Here is a 22,118-nt window from a genome sequence, read left to right on the forward strand (position 1 = left end):
TGAGATAGATGAAACTTCGACTTATGACAGCTATGCTGGTCCTATTATTATTGTATCGTCTTCGGAAGAATGACAATTCGATTTGATTAATATTTAATATCTCCGTGCGGTTTAGTAATAAATGAAGGTAATTCCATACACTCATGGCTTTGCAATAACTATTAAGAAACTGGCAAGACAAACGTTGAAATAGTGTTTTACCTTCTTTGTCCGTTTTCATGTATGAAAAATTATATCACGATATCACGAGCTAGGAGCTTGCAGATTTAAAAATTCTACCCGACACTAACAGTAGCTATTAATTATTACTACGAATTATTTTTATATTTCTAACAACACACAATAAAATAACTGTATTTTCTTTGTTAAATTTAAATTTAACAAAGCACAAGAAACAATGAACGACAAAAATATCTCCATACAAATATCCATTATTTGCTTTTTAAATTTTTTTTTTTAAATAAATCTGTTCTTATTGCAGAGCACCTTTAGTAGTGACCAACTTACACAGTCAGTGTCCATCCTTCGAGTCTACACTGACGAGCTGAAGCTATCAATGAATCAAGGCTTTTTATAGAAGGGAGAGATTACAGCAGACGATTGCCACAATTTCATGTCCCTGATCTTTAATACTAGTAGTAGTCTGTAATAGTGTGGGTTCTACGGTCATTTCTTAAAGATCTGGTATTAAACATCAGAGTTTTTAATACTTTTTTTTAAATTAATTTTTTTTTTCATTTCAGGATTCGCAATCTTAAAAATTAAAAATCTGAAATTCATTACAGTGCTAACATCATTTTAAAAACGGAATCACGATGAATTACAATTAATAAATAGAATGATTTCTACACATGCCATTTTAGTGCCTGAGTAAATAATTAGAAACCCTGTCTGCGTTCACTCGAACTCTTTCTAAAGTAATCTGAGCAGACTAGTGGGTTGAATAATTACACGTTATCCTTGAAGTCCTAAACACACTACACTTCCAGTGCAAAAAGCGTAGTGTAATAGAAGTAGCTGCCAGATAAGAGAACTGGTACGCACCATTGGCAAACCGGAATCAATTATACTATTGCAAATTGCGTGTAAAAATCTGCAGTAGTTGAAACTAAATACAGAATACTGCAGGAAAAAAGAAGACAGAGTATTAAAGTTAAGGTAGAATCGCCTTTGTGTTGCCCAAGTGTTTACTAAATACCTTCAACACAGAATAATTCGTATTAAGCACGCCCGAATAGAGAAAAAAACGAAATATGAAGCATCATGACACGAAATACAACATTTTTTATCTTGTTAATAAACTCATACGAAATGCAAGCAATGCGCTAGTGCTGAATATAATTGAATGTTATTGAAATCCATCCATCGAAGCTTTTCAAACGTTTGGATGGTTAAATCAGAGACACACGTTACCGAAAACGTTTTCTAGCTAAGAACTGCATATCATTATGATCCATGGTTGAGAATTCTAAAAGCTCACGCAGATCTCTGCACGATACTAAATGTAATCCAATGCATTTTAATTTAAGATCATTGTCTTATAATAAGCACTGGCTCTTAGTAAAAGGAATAATTTAAACTATTACTAAATTAAAAAAAAAAAAAACGAGCAAACTATTCTGATTATTGAGAAATGACTAAGGTAGGCAGTTCTGAAAAGCGAGTAATATTTTTAGATGCGCGAATGTAATAGGGGTATAATTATCTCCATAGGGATTTAAAGAAGCTTGTACTTTTATTTATTTATTATTTTTTTGTTAAAATTATCGATCCTATTTTCATTGGTTTAAACAAAACAATTAAAACTAAGCGATGATGTTTTTTTTACAATATCATACAGACTAGCAAAACCTCTTTTAACCTTCAAAAGTGATTATCTGGAACAGGAAATACCGTCAAAGTAATATCAACTGAAGTCGAACAACTTTGTATCTGACACACCTGTGTGACTCAGTTGTTTCTCCACAAGTCACTTAGTTTGACAAAATACAGGTGGTCATGCTACAAGTAGCTAAGAGCATAAACTACATCTATAATTATTTCTATAATTCTAGATTTCATATAACGCCATATACTTTTAACCACATCATTTCGTGTGGTTAAAAGTATATAGCGAAAACAACTGGATTTACTGAAGCCAAATTCTATTTTTAATAAGTTTCTGTGCGAGAAAGATGTCTAGTAGAGAATCATAATTCGTATAAAATTTTAGTTTTAGTTCTGACTTTTTTGTTCTTTTGTTTTATACGATTTTAGACTATGCAACAGAAACACGTGCAGTATCTACAAAAATTAGACAAATCAATTGAAACTGTTGAGATGAAAACATTACGAAAAACTGAAAACATACAATAAATAAATGATTGGTTGTATTTTTTCTGGATCAGGATAACAGATCAGCAAAAAAAAGTAAAGAACTGAATGCCAAAGGGTAAAAAAATAGAGGAAGACCAAGGAAAAGATGGGAAGATGGTCTTTGAAACGGAAGCACTACAAGAAGGAGATTTGCTCGGAGTTTTTAACATAATCCACGAACCCCATGCACCCAATGCTCTACGCTGATATGTAGAGTCAGAGCTAAGAATCTTTGCGCCTAATTGTTCAGTCATGTTCGTTATTGTTTCTCAGTTTTAGAAACATTTTAAAGCATAATTATATTTGTATATTTTAACACTTTCATACAGGGTAGTAATGCTAGTTGACGTTTCCTTCATTTTCATAATATACTCACTCCCATAGTGATTAAGACCACAGTATACTGAATTGTGCTGTTTACATAATTTTAAATAACTAATGAAATTAATATTTTATTTATCGTAGCGTTACTGTCCAGCTAGACACTGTCCTCAGTATAGATTCAATATTAGACACAGGTGTACAGTCGGTAACAACACTTCATTCTTCGTCCAGCCTTGGCGGAAGTGTTGGAGTGAAAAAGGGACACGACTATGACATACTTCTGAAAATGATTGACAAAAACATTCACACATACATCCTGAAGTAAGTATTATTTCGTAATATAAATTGTTGTGTCTTTCATAAATTGCTTTAAATATTTCTTATACTCAGAAATGTAGAAGTTAACAATGAAAATAACTGCGTAATATATTCAGATTCGTGCGCAGGCTGTTTCCTAGTTTTTTCCATTGTCTTTATGTTCCTTACGAAAGGCACAATACTGAAATTTCGGAACAAACGTTGGGCTAGTACAATAAAAAAAATTCAAATGACATATCCTGCAAAGTTTTCGGAAGCTATATTTTCTCTCTTATTATTTTTTCTGCAATTGTTTATGGCCTTTCCTTATAATCTCTCTCTTGTCATCTTCTCTGCAAAGATGCAAGGATGGATGGATCGAGCCTCCTGGTCTGACAATTTTTATTTTGGCAGGTGGGTTATTATGCCTGTAGATTTGTGGATTCTTTTGACCAGTTTTCTTGCTTGTAGGATGACTAACCTGCTCTCATGCACTAAGCTACGAAAGCCCCTATTTCTATAACACATTAAATTAGTTTTAGCATATACTCAACTCAGCATATACAGCAATCCCTTGATTAATGCGCTCTCTTTAATGCGCATTAATCGAAAACGCACTAATCGAATATAATAGCCTATGAGAAAAAGTATAATTCGTTCCTCAAATTTCTTTTTCGGCCCTTAATTTTTTTATAAAATAATTAGGGTATATCTGAGGGCCTCAGGGCCTGGTTAATGGAAAACCCTGAAGCTGAAAGGCAATAAAACATATTCAGAAGTAAATTTATTATTCTACTTCTTAACAAAGAATTGAGCTAACGTAGTTTGGCGGACGTTCTGTTTCTTTGGAAGTTTTTTCCCACTTAGACTATAATAAATTTAGTTTAATCCTTTATCCAAGTGTAAGCAAACAAAGTTTGCGCCCGAGGTATCTTCAGGACTGAGGCAACTCGTGGTAAAGGTGGCACAAGCTCTCATCACTCCTTGTCTTAGTATCTCCCATAATGCAAAGCACATCTCCTTGCGGACATGTATAATGCTATGCATTAAGGGAAGGGCCACTACCCAGACCGGTTTCAACTTTATTGAGGTCTCGTCAGTGGGAGCCAGACCCAGAGGTGGTGATATACCAAAGTGGAAGCAGTGGAGAAGTCATATTTACCTATACGAGTTGTCAACCGGTGTACTACCTTTACCACGAGTTGCCTCAATTCTGAAGATACTTCAGGCGCAAACTTTGTTTGCTTACACTTGGATAAAGGATTAAACTAAATTTATTCTGTTTCTTTTTTTCATACAACAGACGGTATGACCCTATTGCCTTTTCTACTCTTCTGCAAAATTTTACTGCTTCTCTTTTCATCAGGGTCAGCGTCCAAGAATTGCTGCTTAAAAACTTCAGTTCTACGAAACATATTTTCAAATTGTTTCTGTTAAATCTCTTTGGACTTGTTCGTGATTAACTTTTCTTCAGGATATTCCCGCTTTGCATCTAAATTTAACAGCTCGGAATCACTCAACTTCTCAGAATGAGATTTAATTAACTTAGATTCATTTGAAAAGCCTCTAAAATCATTTGCACAATGCGGAAGAATATGCTTCAAAATGGTTCGCGTATTGCTAGCAGTAATTTCATTCGACTTTGCCACTTCATAAGCAGGCTGAAATTTCTCTGATTTGTCCAGAAAAGTCTTGGAAGGCATTTGCTTCGAAAAAAGGCCGGTTTCATCGACATCAAATATTTGGTGGTCACAATAGTCCCCTTCTTCCACAATTTTCTTCAAAATCTCTGGATAATTTGCGGCCAGCTCCTTATCTGCACTTGCAGCTTCGTCTGTGATGAGAACATTGATAACCTTTTTTTCCAGGTTACAAAGAGGCAATGCTTTTGATTTAATAAGATCAGTGCTTAGCGGGATCCGCTTTTGGTTACAATCTTAATTCAATCATTATAATACTTGGATTTCAATGCCTGCATGATGAACTTGAAGCAGCCTTACCTTTCTCTTTGTATTCATCAGATTTGCTTAAAATCGCTCTTGTAGTTGATTCACGCATTTTTGTGTTCTTGTCCTATCTTTGCTCTGGACTCGTCTTGTTCATTTTTCTTTATTATTTCAAATTTTTCTTCCAATGATATTACTTTTCGAATCACTTTCGCACTTCCACTTTTTTGCTCACTAATTCTTTCACTCGTGATTAAAAGTTGAGAAAATACTTCAGAATAAAATGTAAAGAAAACAATTGCAAAGGAGGCATGAGATATGATCAGCAAAATATTATGTAATTAGCAGACGACATAAATTTTGGCGGTAAATTTGAAACATAGTGTACATGGAAATAGTGTAGTAGGCGATTAAAAATAGCTTTGTAAAATGTTTTAAATTGGTAACTAAATTATTTCATCATTTTGAGCGATTTTTTTTTGAAATAGTTAGCCATAAAAAATGTATACATAGAAAATTTTTAAAATCTGTAACATTTATTTTTAAGATGTATATAGGCGCACTAATCAAATTTGGGTATAGAAAAAAATTGATGCACTAATCAAAAACGCACTAATAGGAGTCGCATTAATCGAGGGATTGCTGTATTTTCTTCTACATATTGCAGTCTTGTTTCCCCCCATAGACTTAAAAAGTGGCTATTTTCCATTCATTTAGGATTATTTCAATAATCCGTGCTGAATTCAGGAGATGAAAATGCTTCATCTTAAACTACTGAATTATATTCAGTCTTTGGACTCCCTGGAGGTATTACATAATAATAACAATAATAATATTTATATAATTTTGCCACGATGAAATCTTCGTTAGTTCCTTTTAAAAATAAATTCAGATAAAATACTGCCTAGTTCTTCCTATTTCTATTTGATCTGTAATCAGATACATCTTTGATTTTGAATATTTTTATTTCTCTCTTTTTCGATTCAATTCCGATTTCCTTGAATCCTTTGTACCAGACCATGAATTTCCATCATGGTCTGGTGCAAAAGTTTACTTCTTCGTAAACTTTGGAAACTTAAAAAAAGTTCACGAAAATACAAACCACAATCACACTACATAAAAGACAATCGTTTTATGGGTACTTCTAATTAAGAGTTTCATTGAAACTGTTTCGAACCGCTATTGACCAAACAGAAAAACTTTGAAATTAAATTATTAAAAGAAGGATAATAAATATTTTATTTTCTTCGTCATGACTTGCCTTGAAACAACAAGAAATCCTTAATCAACAGCACTAATGAAAAGCGTAATATCAAGGAAGAGCATATGTAAGATTTGTATTTCCGTATGCTATCAATTTCGAAACATCTTAAAGTCTCAAATGCATTTTTTGGCCTATTTTATGTAAAATAATGATAGATATTTAATATCATTTTTTAATAATTTGTAATGCCATATTTGAACATTCTTGACAGTTTTTCTACATATTTTTATATCAATCTCATACACGAAAAATTAAAATACCCATAACTCATTAGTGCTGTGTGTGGAAGAGAGAACGAAACTTTTGACGTAATTTTGACGTAATAGGTATTAAACTGACCAGCAGTATGTGCCAAGCCAAGAACCACTCTTGCTAAGTGTGCCAACTGTGGCGACCCACATCCAGCTAACTACAAGGGCTGTTCACTCCACCCATCTAACCTGACAAGGACTAAGGAGGCAGTGGCCCCGTCCACTCAGAAGCGAGTCACACAACTTGAATCGGAAATTAAAGCGCAGGCTATTACACCTGATAAATTGTATGCCTCTGTAGTTTCCTCACGCAACAAATCGGCAGAAACCATACCATGCAGCCAAAACTCTTCTGCAATACTTGCTGCCACTTTGGAAGAAATGCTATCAGCTTTTAGCAAATCAAATCCAAACGAGGCTGACACAAACGGATTTTGTTAAAAATACCCAAGTCGTATTCTCGTTGATTAATGGATAATTCGGCCATCACAATAAATTCTGTACAGGTCGCATTCTGGAATGCTAATGGACTCAGCAACAACATTCTAGAACTCCAAGAATTTGCTGTCCACTACAAAATTGATATCCTGTTAGTTAATGAGACCCATCTGCGGCCCTATGATAATCCCAAGCTAAGAAATTACTCTTTAGTTAGAAATGATAGACCTAATGCCAGAGGTGGAGGTACTGCAATCTTTACCAAGAAAAACATCCGTTACAATGATATAAAAAAGATTCCTACAACTAATCTGGAAAAAACTGGCATAGAAATTTACACCATTAATGCAGGCATTTTAAAAATATATTCCGTTTATAACCCTCCAGGCAGAACTCTGCTATCCTCTGATCTTTCTAAGCTGCTTGACACTACGGAAGCAACAATAGTAGCAGGTGATCTAAATTCAAAATATCCCTTATGGAATAGCAGGTGTGCCAATTACAACGAAAAAATCCTTCACAATTTTCCTAAGCTGAGAAATATTATCATCGCAGGCCCGATGTATTAGATAGCCATATTCAAAAACACATCTCATCAATTCCAGCTGCAAGTAGTTAACGACCTCAGTTCAGACCACAACCCAGTACTTCTAAAACTGGGAGAGGATCCGGAATTTATTCCCAGTCAGTCATTTACTAATTTCACAAAATTCAAGGCTACAATCAACACTATCATGGATTCAGTGCCGAATATCTCCTGTGAAGAAATCAACAACCTGGAAAGCAAAATTCAAACTAGCTTAACTTCTATTTCCACTCCAGCTTAAGTAAACCTACTTCCAGAAGAAATCCTTGCTCTAATCAGAAACAAAAATAAAATCAGACGTCGCTTTCATAACATGCTATCTCCTCAAGACCGCCAAGAGCTGAACAGAGCATCAAACTTACTTCGCTATGCACTAAAAGATCACAGAAATCAACAATGGGAAATAAAACTTTGTTCCCTGAAAACTGAAGATAACTCCTTGTGGAAGTTGACAAAGGCTCTCCGTACGGACCGTTCCAATATCCAGTCCATTCATGGAGAAAGAGGTATAGTTTATATGGGGACGATGAAAAGGCAGAAGCCCTCGCTGAATCTCTTCAACTTCAGTGCAGTCCTAATTATGCGCATGCGTCTTTGGTCTTCATAGAGAAAACTCACCGTCGAGTCCGTACTGCGCTCCGGCAGCCTAACAACCCTGAAAATATCTGTCCCACCTCGCCTAAAGAGGTCTACTCAATCAATAGGAAGTTTAGCAACAAAAAAGCCCCTGGCCCAGATGAAATTAACAACAAAACAATCAAGGCCCTTCTGCACAAAGCTGTCATGCATTTGGTAGCAATCATAAATGCAATACTCAGACTAAACTATTTTCCAACCCGATGGAAACAAGCAGATATAATCCTCATTCATAAGCCGTGTAAAGCAAATCAGTTACCGCAAAGTTACAGACCCATCAGTCTCCTTTCATGCTTGGGAAAAATTGCAGAAAAAATCATCCTCAATCGACTTCAAGATGTGGTGAACAAAAACAATAAAATACCGAAAGAGCAGTTTGGGTTTCGACCCGGGCACAGTATTACACAACAAGTTCACAGACTGGTCGAATTCATCACTACAGGATTCAATTGGCGACAACATACAGGAGCTGTTTTTCTGGATGTAGCAAAAGCATTTGATAAGGTTTGGCACAAAGGCCTCATCTATAAATTATTTATGGCCAACGTTCCGCTCTACCTTATCAAACTTATCGACTCCTTTCTAAAAAACCGGAAATTTCAGGTCAAGTTGAGAGGACTCAAATCCTCTTTGAAAAGAATCACTGCAGGTGTTCCTCAAGGCTCGTTGCTCTCTCCGCTGCTTTTTAACATCTTCGTTGCTGACGCCCCTCACACGACATCAACCACCACAGCTTGCTATGCGCATGACATGGCAATTTTGAGTAGATCTCTCAGGCCGAACTTAGCTACACAGCGCTTACAAACCGCAGCAACAAACCTAGAAAAATGGCTCAGGAAATGGAGCATAGCTGTGAATGCCGACAAAAATACTGCCATTCTCTTCACAAGACGGAAGGCATCCCACTACGGAGAAGTCAAACTTTTCACCACAACTATTCCATTGAAATCCAGCACCAAATATTTAGGTATTCAACTGGACAACCGCCTCAACTTTAACTCTCACATCGACTATGCCTGCAGCAAGACAAACTCCCCAATTATGTAACTTTACTCTCTTCTCAACCGAAGTAGCCATGTCAGCACCGAAAACAAACTACTGATCTACAAAACAATCATTAGACCCACATTAACTTATGGATCACCGGCTTGGGGTCACATCTCTCCTGGCAACATCAAAAAGCTACAGGTCATCCAGAACAAATGTCTACGTATGATATTCAATGCTCCGTGGTTTGTCAGGAATGCTCTCCTCCACCGAGACGCTGACATTCCTGCTATTCACGTGTTTCTCCGTGATACTGCCATTACATATTTCACCAAAGCAGCTAGTCATCCCAATCAACTCATTCGAGAGTTATCTAACTATGATGAAAACGATAGGTGGAAACATAAGCATCCGAAAGCGGCTCTGCTCATCGGTACAGACGCTCCCACACTGCCCTAAAATGGGTGAGCCAGGTGCTCGATAAATTCTCATTAATATAAGCCATTTTTCATAGAGATGAAGGGATTATAATCCAAGGGATTGAGGTCCATCCAGCCACAAAGGTTAAAGGTTAAAGGTCGTGTTCTTACTTTTCCGGGAAAAAAAGGGAGGAGTGTTGAACAAGATCATGTTTAGTTTTAATTTCTTCGGCGTACTCTAATCTGTTTTAATTGAGAAGTCCAACATAAAACTTATTGAGGGTCTCTCTCTCGATGAGTCCTTGAACCCATGGAGATGACTGTAAAATTCTTGTGGATTAAAATCATGGGGATGCTACAACTTTCAAAATATACATACACACTGTAAGCACAGTGTATATGTGTTTGGATTAAATATCAAAATTACGGTAAAAATTTAAAAAAAAAAATAAATATGAAAAAATATTGTTTATTATCGATAAAATTATACAGTTTAGTATAATTCAAAATTACTTAAAAATGCTGAGGTCATAATTGTCAATAATCCCCAATAATGTTGTAAAATAAAAACTATAACAAATGTTATGTCTTTAATTGTAATGTCCAAATATTTAAAGAGACGGAGTAAACACGATAAGCACTACGAACACTCTACTACTGGCGCAAACTGCATATAAATAACAGTGGAACTGCGCGACGGACAGTGCCACATTACGCTAATAGCTCGCATCTCACTATGGCGTGCATATGCTTGCGCGCGTAGCAATGACACTGTGGTAAACACAGTGCCGCTAGCGTCCTTCGCCCTCCTAAGTGCTACAAGATGGATTTTTATTTTTTTTTTATTTTTACAAAATAAGAGAATTGTATAGGATTGTTGATGATAAAATCAAATATTACAAGCAAATATAAATAAATTAATAAATATATTTATATAGCGAGAAAAGTTGGAGTGCTGCAGTTCAGCAGTGCTTATGCACGAGCCACCCCTGATTATAAATACCAAAGTTATTACGTTCATGTATTTTTATCATTTATTCTACAAGCTGTAGAATTTACAGTACTTCCTGTTCACATCTGACGAACAAATATTCCAAACATCATTAAGGATATCATTTCATATTGGTTGTATAATCGCGGGACTTTAAATAGCTGTCCTCTTATCTGAATTTTATGCGAACTAGAATTTCATGGACATGAAATTTAATCTGAATCATCTGACATGACAAATATTTATCATTCTTTAATTCACATTTCAGTTGAACCTTATCCGGGTACATCTTGCTTGATATTTCAGATCCGAAATTACGTCGGCAGCAAACCCAGTGGAGAAATCGTTCCATCCACCAGTGAATCATTTCAAATGGTGTCCATCGTTATTGTCTGGGTTTGGACTACAGTTCTGCAGCGACTTTAAAACTCCTCGTCCCTTGGTTCAAAGTACAGTCCCTTTTGTGGCGATAGGTTCCTTCAATATTCAACTGTCTCTTCAAAAGATGGATGCGTCAATGGGATATTATCATATATTCGTGCATTTTCCTGATAATAAGGTAAGTATTCACATATAAACTACGGTAAGTTAATTTTGTTCGTTTATGAGTATTTAAAAAATTAGTTTACTTGTAAAGATTAGCTATTATTGTAAAATTATATTTAAATCCGTCTGGGTGATCTTAATGTAAATATGAACGAAATCAATTAAATACAAAAGTTGTATTATTATTATTATTATTATTATTATTATTATTATTATTATTATTATTATTATTATTATTATTATTATTATTATTATTATTATTATTATTATTATTATTATTATTATTATTATTATTATTATTATTATTATTATTATTAAGGTCGTCAGGCCTGGTTGGCCGAGTTGTTAGTGTACTCGCTCTCCCACCAACAGGTCACGGGCTCGAATCCCACACTGTGGACATGAATGTTTGTGGATCAATAGCTGCTTATTGGCGGCCTACGGTGACTTGAAAAAGTTCAACCTTTGGTCTTCAGAGCAGAGTTTCCGGACTATGTAAAAATAAATATAAAAAAAATTTATTCCACCCACTGCAGAAAATGTACTATAGGTTTTTAACAACCTTTTTAATCAATCTCTGATTATGTAAGCTACATTCCAAAATCAAAATAAAGAACTATTATTTTTTTTCTGATACTTGCCGTCACTTGCGCAATATATTGTTGCACAACGAAAATTTCAAAATCGATGCTTGAGTACCATCTGAATTTTTAACCATATCATAATTTATACAAGTTAAGTGGATATTAAATCCAGCATCATTTTAAAGCTGACTACAGAAACTATAGAAGTTTCGTGTAAAATTTGACCAGAGAGCTTACGGGAATACTTAGTACTGAGAGGTTTTGCTCTCTTAGGTTTCTGCCTGATCCCTGACAAAAACCAATGAGTTTGAAACAGCTGTCAGGTCAGTGAAACCTTATCAAAATGAACCAATAGGAGGCGAATATATGGGCGCTTTAGCGTTCATGCAACCTATTAGGTTTGGCTAGGACAACTCGTAGTATGGCGGCGAGTGTATTCCCGTAAGCTCTCTGGTCAAATTTTACACGAAACTTTTATAGTTTCTGTAGTCGGCTTTGAAATGATGTTGGATTTAATATCCACTTAATTTGTATAATTTTGCCTCGCCGATGTGAAGCCGTTGGCTCTTTATTTTTAGTAAATATCATAATTTGTTATTTCACGCTATCTATGTAAATACATTTCTAGTACATACCTGATGCACTACGATATTTATAATTTAAGTTCAGTATTAATCTCATGCAATGGTTAGTTATACTTATGAAAAAAAAAAAAGTTAGTGCCTATGTGTACAGTCTTTTGAGATTATCTTTAAAGAGGGTCACAATGATCTTAAAAAAAAAAAAAAAAAAAAAAAAATTGCCCCTATCCAGATGTAGATGACAAAATATTAATGTGTAAAATGAACATTACAGGTTTAGCTCAACTGTACAAATGATATTTAGATGACGTATTTTGGAATTCCCCGGCTAATTTTTAATTTAATTTGACGTGTAGGATGGTAATATGGTCTGATGATTGGTGGAAGCAATTAACTTAACTGATGTGCTTATAAATTTAGCTTCAGTACTATAAACAAAATTTTGTGCACTTGACATTGTTATCCACGCAATGTTTTATAAGTTCACAATTTATACATAAAAAGACTATTTCCATGGGATTTTTCCCATGCGAAAAATCGAATATTTCATATTTTTTTCCGTGCGAAAAAATCACGAAATATCCTGGGACTTTAATATAAATATTTCATCATCATGAAATATCCTGACATTTTTTTTTCAACGATAGTTATGTAAATTCTGTTTCGTGGACTTTATGAACGTCAGTGCCATTGGAAATAAATTCGTTTCTACCAAGAATTTGTGTAGAAATGATATGATATTAAACAATCCGTATTAATATCAAATAACAATAAGGAATGAATTGATTTGGATCTGCTTTTGTTTGCTGACTTCGTTGAAGTGACTTGTGTATACTAAGGAACTCGTTCTGATTCTCTGAAATGGTAGAGGAATTAAAAAGGTGGTGGTGAAATTGTGGATAGGTTAGAGGAAGTAAAATTAACGTCTGTAGTGTTTCAGTTCATAATGGAAATAATCAAATGAAATGTGAACAACCAAGGTTGTCCAGTGATCCTACAGTGTCGACGTAGTGTTGTAAAAAACCTATAATGCTTGAAATTGAAATAATTTTCCATGAGCAAGATGTTCTCTAGCGAATCTCTTTTTTTTTTTTTATGTCCATACCGTAGTTGACGAAATCCCTTTACAATCCTTCAGTTAAGCCCCTGAAGCTGTTAATGCTAATATAACGGTTACTAGAGTCGGTGCAAAAATCGAACCAACTCAATAAATGAGTTTCCCCAATTTTTTTGCATTATCTTTAGTTAAAATAGATTATTTTCAGAGCATATTAATTATATTAATGGATTTTCATATAATTAATATGAATTTTAATTTAATTATAAATTTAAGAATGGTATTTGTTTTTCTTTTCAGTTGTCCGAAGATGCTTATTATTTCAGTTTCGACACTCCAGGATCTATTAGCAATCGGAAACACGCATTGTTTATACGTTCTTCCGGTGAAGGGAAGAAGGAGAGATCTATGGAGGTGGAGTTACAATCTCCCTCAAAGAATGCTAACATAAAAGGTCAGAGCCTTTGTATATGTGGTGGTCTTATTCGAACAGAATATAATTAAATAAAAATTAATATAAACGAATAACTTTCGTCCATTAAAAATGATAGCTTGCCTAATGAGACTAATAAAATATTTGTCTAATATGAATATTAATACTGTATTTCTAATTTAGGATCGTACGTTATAAATGATAATGTTATAAGTGGAGAGATAAAAGTGGCAACGGACAATATTACTCATTATGCCATAGCCACTAACATGGAGATGATCACCAGAGGAAATCGTGAATTATGTATAGCAAATTTAGAAGTCATCTGGTCACAAGGGCAGAATCTCAGTCTAGCAGGATCTCTGACACACACTAGAGGATCAAAGGAAAAGTTCACTATCAATTTAGAAAGCAACAAACCAAACGATCATCCCTTACAAATCACAGGTAAGTAGCCATCTTTTATTACATTAAACTTTGTACGGATGGGAGAGAGGGCGCCACTTGCATTAGCGATTCGATTGTTCCAATTTAAACAATTTTTCACACTTCAGTCTATTGTTCTTTAAATTTCCTTATTTACTATTAAACAAGAAATACATAAATATTCTTTCCGGTTTAAATGTTAATTGTGAATTTCATTTTATTAAAACAAATATTTTATATATAACTCTGGGTTTCGAACATATTCCTGCAACTTTCGCAAACGTATAAATTACACAAAGATTGAAATTTGTTTCTTTAAAAAAATTGATTTTGGCTGTTCATGAAATATTAAATAATTTTAGATCTTAGCATTAAACTTAAACAGCAGTGAATGTTGCGTGATATCTTAAAATGATTCTGCTATCATGTATAATTAATATTTAATTGCATAAATTTCATAGTAATCTAAATGAAATCAAAACTGAAACAAACAAACATGAATAGCAGTTTAAACGTCTATGTACTGTATAATTGTACTGTAACTGCAAAGGTTCATATTAAAATATTATGTTAAGTGAGGCGATAAAAAATCCATAAATTTTACATTTACTTCATAAATAAGCTTCACTTTATCTTTCTAGATTAGCAACACTCACAATCGCTATTCTAGAGGGCATTGTGTGAATAACCAACAAATTCTAGTCTCTGCGATAATCAGCATTTAATTGCATATATTTACAAGGTCAACAGCAACTTGATTGTTAAAATCTATTGTAAATTTTATTTACTTTTGCATTTAAAACTGTCACCCTAGGCCAGGGCTTCTCAATTAAATTATGTAAAGGGCCACTAATCTTAGCTTTTGATTGTCTGGTAGATCAATCATCTGCCATGTGTGAAGTGACACTTTCAAATAAAATTACAAATTAATAAACGCTAAACTAAATTAAAATTAAAGTGATATGTTCGTGCAAAATTAATAAAAAAATAGAAATAGAATAGAAGCAGCACATAATTAAATTGCCACTACACATAAAATCGTAAATAAAAGCACTATAATACACAGTTCACTGACTTGCTAGAACTACGATAAAGATTTAAAAATAAAAAAAAGTGTAATTCATTTTGTTTCAGTTATGTGAACAATTATTTTAAAAACAGTTCTCGTAAAAATTACACAAATTATTACAAATTAGTTGTTCTCGGCTTGGTGACGAATTCAAAATAACTTCTATAAAAACGAATTCATAGTAATCTTGTGCTATGTTTTTCCATCCTCTTCAGCTATTCACTGGCAGCCAGTCCGAACAACTTGGCGGGCCCGAGGTTGCCTGCGGCATCATCATTTAAGAAGCCCTAGCCTAGACGAACGCCTGGTTTGTGCATTAGTTGCGTTGACCCTGTCTGCACACATTTTTCTGATATTATGTTAAATGAAGTCCCCAGAATCAGGAATATCAATGACACTAAATGAATTAAATTGTTCATAAAAAATGCATACTTTTTTCATAGTTTAATGACAAAAATAGATATAGTTTATAAGATAAAAATTGTTTTCTTATGTTTCCTTAATATACAAAACGGAAAATCAAGTTTCATTCTTGTTTTCTAGGACAGATTTTTAAAGAAGGAAGCATCAGTTTATTCAACTGGGCCAGATTGTTGAAGATTAGTGCCGATTTAAGTGGTACCATACCATTATGGACTTTCCGTATTCACAGCTTCTTGAATAATAGCAATGAAACCTTAGCGTATGATTTAAATATGTTCTATCGCAAGCAAAAATCAAGGCGACACAACCTCCACCTCTCCTCCAAGTTTCAAAAGATCGGCAACGCGACCAATTCTCAGTTTAAAATCTCAGCAGAAACACATTGGAGCCAGTTCCAGAAATATAATTGGAAACTTTTGGCAAATACCGAGAAGAAAAAAGAACAACAACAAAGCGAGTTTGTCTTAATTCATCAGGAATCAGTGTGCGCTAATATTAGTTATCGTATTGAGAACGACGGAACGTATGAGAGTAGCAGACTCTTCATTCTCATTCCTCAGCTGAATCTAAATCACAGAGCTGCTCTGATTTATGGATGGGACATCTTGGAGAATATGGCGTTTCGGATGGACTTCTCTGTAGCTAATGACAATGATGAAATCATTGTAGTAACAGTCACTGTTCGCTATCTAAGAATAGCACCAATGCAAATAGCCACGAAAGCTGAAATAAGGTATCCCAGTGGTCATATTACGTTCCGCGACCAATTAGAGGAACGCTCAACTCGAGAATTCCATGGGAATAGTTTCGTCCAATGGCATAAAAGCTCAAGTGCATCAGTGAACTATGTCTTTCGATATTTTCCCAATCACACCACTTGCTCTATCGTTCTGGAAACGGCAATATCTTTATCTGCTTTGGAAGACATGGTGATTCAGAAAATGATGCTTCTCGTTAAGCGTGACCTTCTAGATTTCCAAAGCAACACGAAGTATAAAGGTGAACAAGTATGTAATTTTGGTGTTCGTATGCATCGTACTCATGACGATGATATTGGTCAGGTTATTAGCTTGCAGCAGGAAAATGAAATAAAACATTCTGTACAGGATACGCCACAGAAAGATGCTATTCAGTTTGATGTAGGTTGGAATGAACAAAGAGAAAATGTACTTAAAGTGATCTTCTTTAAAACCAGAAACAGCCATTTGTTTCGATATGGCAGAGTGTTAAATCTATCAGTTGAGTTTTCACTTTTGGAGTATATTGAAGTGCTCCTTAATAGTGATTTTGATGGAAGCGTCTTCAGAGGCCTCCACAACATTAGAACGGTCATCAGAAACAATAATAAGTTCGTGGCCCTCGATGGAAGTCTAGAAGTAACAGGAACGCATTTCAAATCTATCTCTACATACAATGACAGTAACATGAATCACTTACTCGTAGAAATTTCTGCGCAACATATTCTAAAGCTTTCGTTTCTAGAAATAGGTGGCTCTTTCACTGTAATTTCCACTCATCCCTTAATTGGTGAGAAAAAGTTAAAAGTAAATTACATCAATGACAACTCTGCTTCTAAATCTGGTAAAGTGGAAGGACAATTGTTAATAACTCCTTCTCACTCCTATTTGGCTACAGTGAACTATTTGTCCGAGTTTAGAACTCCCTGGAATCGTTTTAATATTGATGTACTGTTAGCAACTTCACAAACTTTATGTAACCGCCAAGAGGTTACCCTGAAATGTCGTTATGGCTCAGGTGGAATATACATAGATCTTAATGGAGCCTGTGACTCCCAAAAATTTTCATCCAGGATGACATGGGAAAATTCAGAACGTGTTTCCAATGTTTTATATCTTCATCACTCAAGCCATCCTTTTGTACTTCCAATGATGATAGAAGGTAAATATGAATTACAGTCTAGATGGAAAACAGTGCAATTGGCAGCAAAATATAATAACAGAACGAAACTACAAGTGAATGCTAGATTAAATATCAGTTCCGAAAATTTTAACTCTATAAGTTACACCGGAGATATACAGATGAATATTTTCTCATATCCATTATTACGTGGGTATATCCATGCAACAAAATATGATCAGCGACTTCAGTGTAGCATTGGCCTTCTTAAGAATGCTTCGCCCATTCTGTCTGGAAAAATACAGATGTTAAGAAAAGGAAGTGGTTACTCTGCTCTAATTGAAATGAATGATGCTATGAACTCTCCTATAATGACTCTCCAGATAGATAAGAAGACAGAATCTAATGCAAATCATATTATCTACATAGCAAATGTTCGTGGATCGTTTACAGCAGTATCCGGTAATCTCAAATGGGTATCTCAAGAAAATGAACTGGAGCCAACAATAACACTTTGTTTAATGACAACTCCTCTTAGTTGTGTAACTATAGAAGTTTACTATAGAAACGATGATAGTTATTATTACAGCACGACTCGGAGAGAATTAAAAGTTTTACTTCGTAGACATCCAGATTCCGAGGGTACACTACTATATTACATCAACAGACAGAAAGACATCTTTCAGAATAAGTTACTTGTTGATGCCCCTCGTGCAAGGTTTGGATACGAACTCAGTTGGGATAGAACTGTGAAAAAGGATAATCTTTGTTTTTCAGCAATATTACCTTCTCGAAAAGTACAGGTTAAAGGTTATAGCAGTGTTGAAGGTGAAATCAAGGAATTTTTTATGGAGTTCTTGACCGACGCTGAAAGAAGGCCTAGAAACAAATTGGAGTTGGAAATAGTGTACAAATCGATCGATGTCGCGGGAGACAAAAGCATCGATACAGTTGTCATAATAAGCCACCCGATACTGAAACTGGTAAGGAATAAAAATATAATAATAAAATAAAAATGAAATATGCTTAATAATTTATCCTTGGTAGGATGAATGAATAATGAATTTAGAAAAATATTATTTCATTTTAATTTAATTTAAAAATCTCTCTCTAAATTAAATATTAAAAGTAAATATTTTATTCTTTTAAAATAATAAAATGTATATTTTATTTGTGAATACATTTCATGATTTAGTAAAACACTTTCAGAAGGCCTGTGTAGCTCATTGGAAGTGTCCTTACGTCCTCTGCACTTAGTCGCTCGAAATTAGACTTAGGGTCAAGTCCAGGCGTCGACTAGCCTACCGGAGGAACTTTTCTAGGCCTATTTTTTTTTTACCGATTCCCGAGTTAGTCGATCTCTGGCACGGGCAAGCGGGGTTTTCCTCCCGGAAACTCGGGTTTTTCGTCCCAAGAAAATCGACCGTAATACCCATATTATTTCAGACAGTAACATATCCTGTTAGGGTTAGGTACCAAGAGATGACAGCACTTATTTGCCAGCCTCTTCATCGGTGGCTGCCTATAATTAGTGATAGACGTGGGCCAGCTATCTCTGATTGGCTACCGGTGGAGCTGCTCACTCAGTCTCCAAGCGTTAGATAAGGTATAAAGGCCTCGCCTGCTCCTTATTAGGGAATAAAAGGCATTAGCTGATACTTTGAAGTGCCATAAAGTACTTTAAGTACCTTGTCGTTGTTTCTCTAAATGTTGAGCCTATACACAACAGGTTGGTTAATGAATCTATAGTATGTTAGTATCATGTATGGATAATAGGTTGGAAAAGGAAAAACTTGTTTACATTTGATTTAAAAGCCTGTATATTGTATTCCTTGGGAAACATAAAGGAAAAAACTGTTCCACAATACGGCAGTAGCAGGGATGAAGGAGGAGGAAAAGAAACTTGCACTGTGGGTTTCAAGGTGTACTGTGAAGGGATATTCGGTGGCATCTACATGTGCTCCATCGGACTTAGTACTGAGTGGGAGAATTATTGATTCTATTTCAGATGAACATTTTCCATGGAAATATTTATAGGATACGCATACTGCAGAAACCAAACGCCTGTGCGAAAGTGGGAGGAGTGAGTTGGTAAGAGATAGGTATTAATCAATCTAACTGCCCTCCTCTGTATTGAGTCAAGCATTTTGAGGTAGCTCTTAGGGCCCAACTCTAAATGTGAGATCAGTATTCAATAGCTGAGCAGATTTTGATTTGTATAGGGCTAACAATTGTTCAGAAGTTAAGTAACGCCTTGTGCGAAAGAGAAATCCTAGTTTTTTAGAAGCTGAGGATGCAATGGTTGTGATGTGTTTATGCCAGGAAGGGCTTGATATCAGGGTGATTCCAAGAAGAGAAATCTCATCTTGTCTAAAAATTTGAGTGTTGTCAAAGATAATACTGGGATTAAATAGTTCTTTTTTTTTGGGAGGGGGGAAATAAGGGCAGAACTGGGTTTTGCTATCATTGAAATTGACAAAATTATCTGGACCCCCATTGAAGGATGGCTCGGAGATCAGAATTGAGGGCAGTGGTGATTGATGTTCTGTAGATTGAGGGATTTGTGTAGAGTAAGGTCGGAGTGCAATGTGCTGTCGTCTGCAAAACTGTGTATTGAGTTGAAGGTCAACTGAAGTAGGTCATTGATATATAGCAGGAAGAGGGATGGTGAGAGGACAGAACCTTGTGGAACTCTGGCATTAATTGAGTGGTGAGAGGATAAGGAACCATTCACCATCACACATAGTGTGCATCCAGACATAAAGCTGGCAATCCAACTGATTTACCGTACCCCCCCCCAAAAAAAAAAATTCTGTAATTTTTCAGCTCTTCCCTTCTACCACAAAAGCTCTCAGTGAGCCTTTGAGAAGCAACGACTGGCTCCACAGTTTACCTTAGAATTCTCTGACTGTCTTCATTTGGGCCATTAAACGCTCGGTCCTCAGGATTTCGGTGCTATGGAGAATGATAGTTATTTTGACATCTAATCATTGTGAAAACAATAGCTACTCTGGTTTCAGAGGGCAGATGTGAAATCCATTGTCTTTGATATTTAAAAGCAGTTGTAGGTAATATATCTAGAAACAAAATTCATCGTTTCAATTAGATTAAATAGATAATTCATTGATCTGAAAGATATTAATTAATATTCAGAAGTCCATATTAGAATAGAAGTCATATAAAACTATGATTTATATTAAGATTACTGTAAAGGAGTAGAAGATGGATTGAACTGAAGAATATTTATGCAGAAAGTCAAATACGAAATTTCCAACACTGTAGCATAGCTTTTCAAATGATATTCTTGTTTTTTTGGAACAATGCAATTATTTATTTTATACAGCAATGATTAAAGCACCTTTAAAATATTGTATACGATTATATATTCCAGGTCCAAGAAAAAATATTAACATCTTAGAGAAAGCGAAAAGGAATTAATAACCATGAGTGTGGCTATCGCACATAGTTTATCTGGTGATATTCATTTAGTGAACAGAAAAATCCTACAGCTGACTGATAGGATAATATTGGGAAAACGAAACCTGCCATCTATTACCGCATTATAGATGATACTGTATGTACCATCTCTCTTGAGCTGAGCTTAGGATTACTTCTCTGGTACTCTCTTATCTATAAGGGCATTATAAAATATTACGTTCACACGTGTTGTAAAGACTTTTGAAAGTGAAACCTCTCTAGTGTTCATCGCTGAAAATGCTTTGGCGTCAGGAAGAGAATCTTCTTCCGGTTCATAGTGCACTTGTTTGTCATCCGAACATATTAGAAACTGCATAAACTTTTAGTGCGATAGCATTATTTTGTTTTGTTACATTGAATAAATCCACCTGTCATGGCAAACTTCGTGGACAGTTGATTTGCTGTAACAGACCACACATTCACATCAAAATTTTAATTAATCATAGTCCGTTGAATTTCATTAATAACATTCCGAGTAAAATCAGTAGGCAGACGAATGTACACGAAGTTATTTTTTATGTGATATTTACTTTTTTCCTTTCTTGATTAAACGAAAAAATCATAAAGATAAATAGTGACATAAATAAAGTTTAATTCCTGGACTCTGGTTAATCTTCAGTCTAGAGTCTCAATATGTGATGTTGATTTTCTTTTGTAGTCGGCCCTGGATCATTAATTGGATTTAAAAGTGGATTTTAAGTTCGGTTTAGGAAGAGAACGGAGTCATAATAGTTATGTGTAGCGAGGCATCTTTTTGTAGGTTTTATTTATTTATGGAGATCAATATTTTATTTTACAATTAATATACCAATTGTCTATACCCGAATGTCAGTCGATTAATGAAGTAATTAAGAATAATAGGAAAAAAAATGCCTAAAATATATTTACTCCTAGGTTCAGCGTTGGACTTGTCATGCCATGAGTATAGCTAATTCGAGGTCCATTAGTAAAGAGGATTTGGCTATACTATATCTATAGTCACAATTTAAATATATCTCGATATTCTTTAATTATATTTAATAGCAAAATTGTGTTGATAGCGTGAATTGTGATTCTTAGCGAATGGTATTGTTAATTTAAGAAGTATATGAATTAATTAACTTAATAATTAATATGAATAATTATTAATATAAACAATTAATATGAATAAATAATCCGAATAATTAATTAA

At 34.7% G+C, this 22,118-nt stretch overlaps 1 protein-coding gene across 2 annotated transcripts in view; it reads left to right on the forward strand.

Moving 5' to 3' along the window:
• The window catches only part of LOC150095581 (apolipophorins-like), a 103,378-nt gene that overhangs the window by 36,386 nt on the left and 44,874 nt on the right, over nucleotides 1-22,118 (forward strand). For both annotated transcript variants that reach the window (XM_090409883.1, XM_090409884.1), the window contains 5 exons: nucleotides 2,821-3,000; nucleotides 10,801-11,053; nucleotides 13,563-13,716; nucleotides 13,879-14,142; nucleotides 15,734-18,453. In XM_090409883.1, coding sequence (XP_090266009.1) covers nucleotides 2,821-3,000; nucleotides 10,801-11,053; nucleotides 13,563-13,716; nucleotides 13,879-14,142; nucleotides 15,734-18,453 — 3,571 coding nt within the window. The remainder of the gene's footprint in view (nucleotides 1-2,820; nucleotides 3,001-10,800; nucleotides 11,054-13,562; nucleotides 13,717-13,878; nucleotides 14,143-15,733; nucleotides 18,454-22,118) is intronic.

This window comes from Typopeltis vanoorti, chromosome 20 (assembly GCF_054136105.1).
Source record: "Typopeltis vanoorti isolate ZY-2024b chromosome 20, IOZ_Tvanoo_1.0, whole genome shotgun sequence".
Taxonomy (NCBI): domain Eukaryota; kingdom Metazoa; phylum Arthropoda; class Arachnida; order Uropygi; family Thelyphonidae; genus Typopeltis; species Typopeltis vanoorti.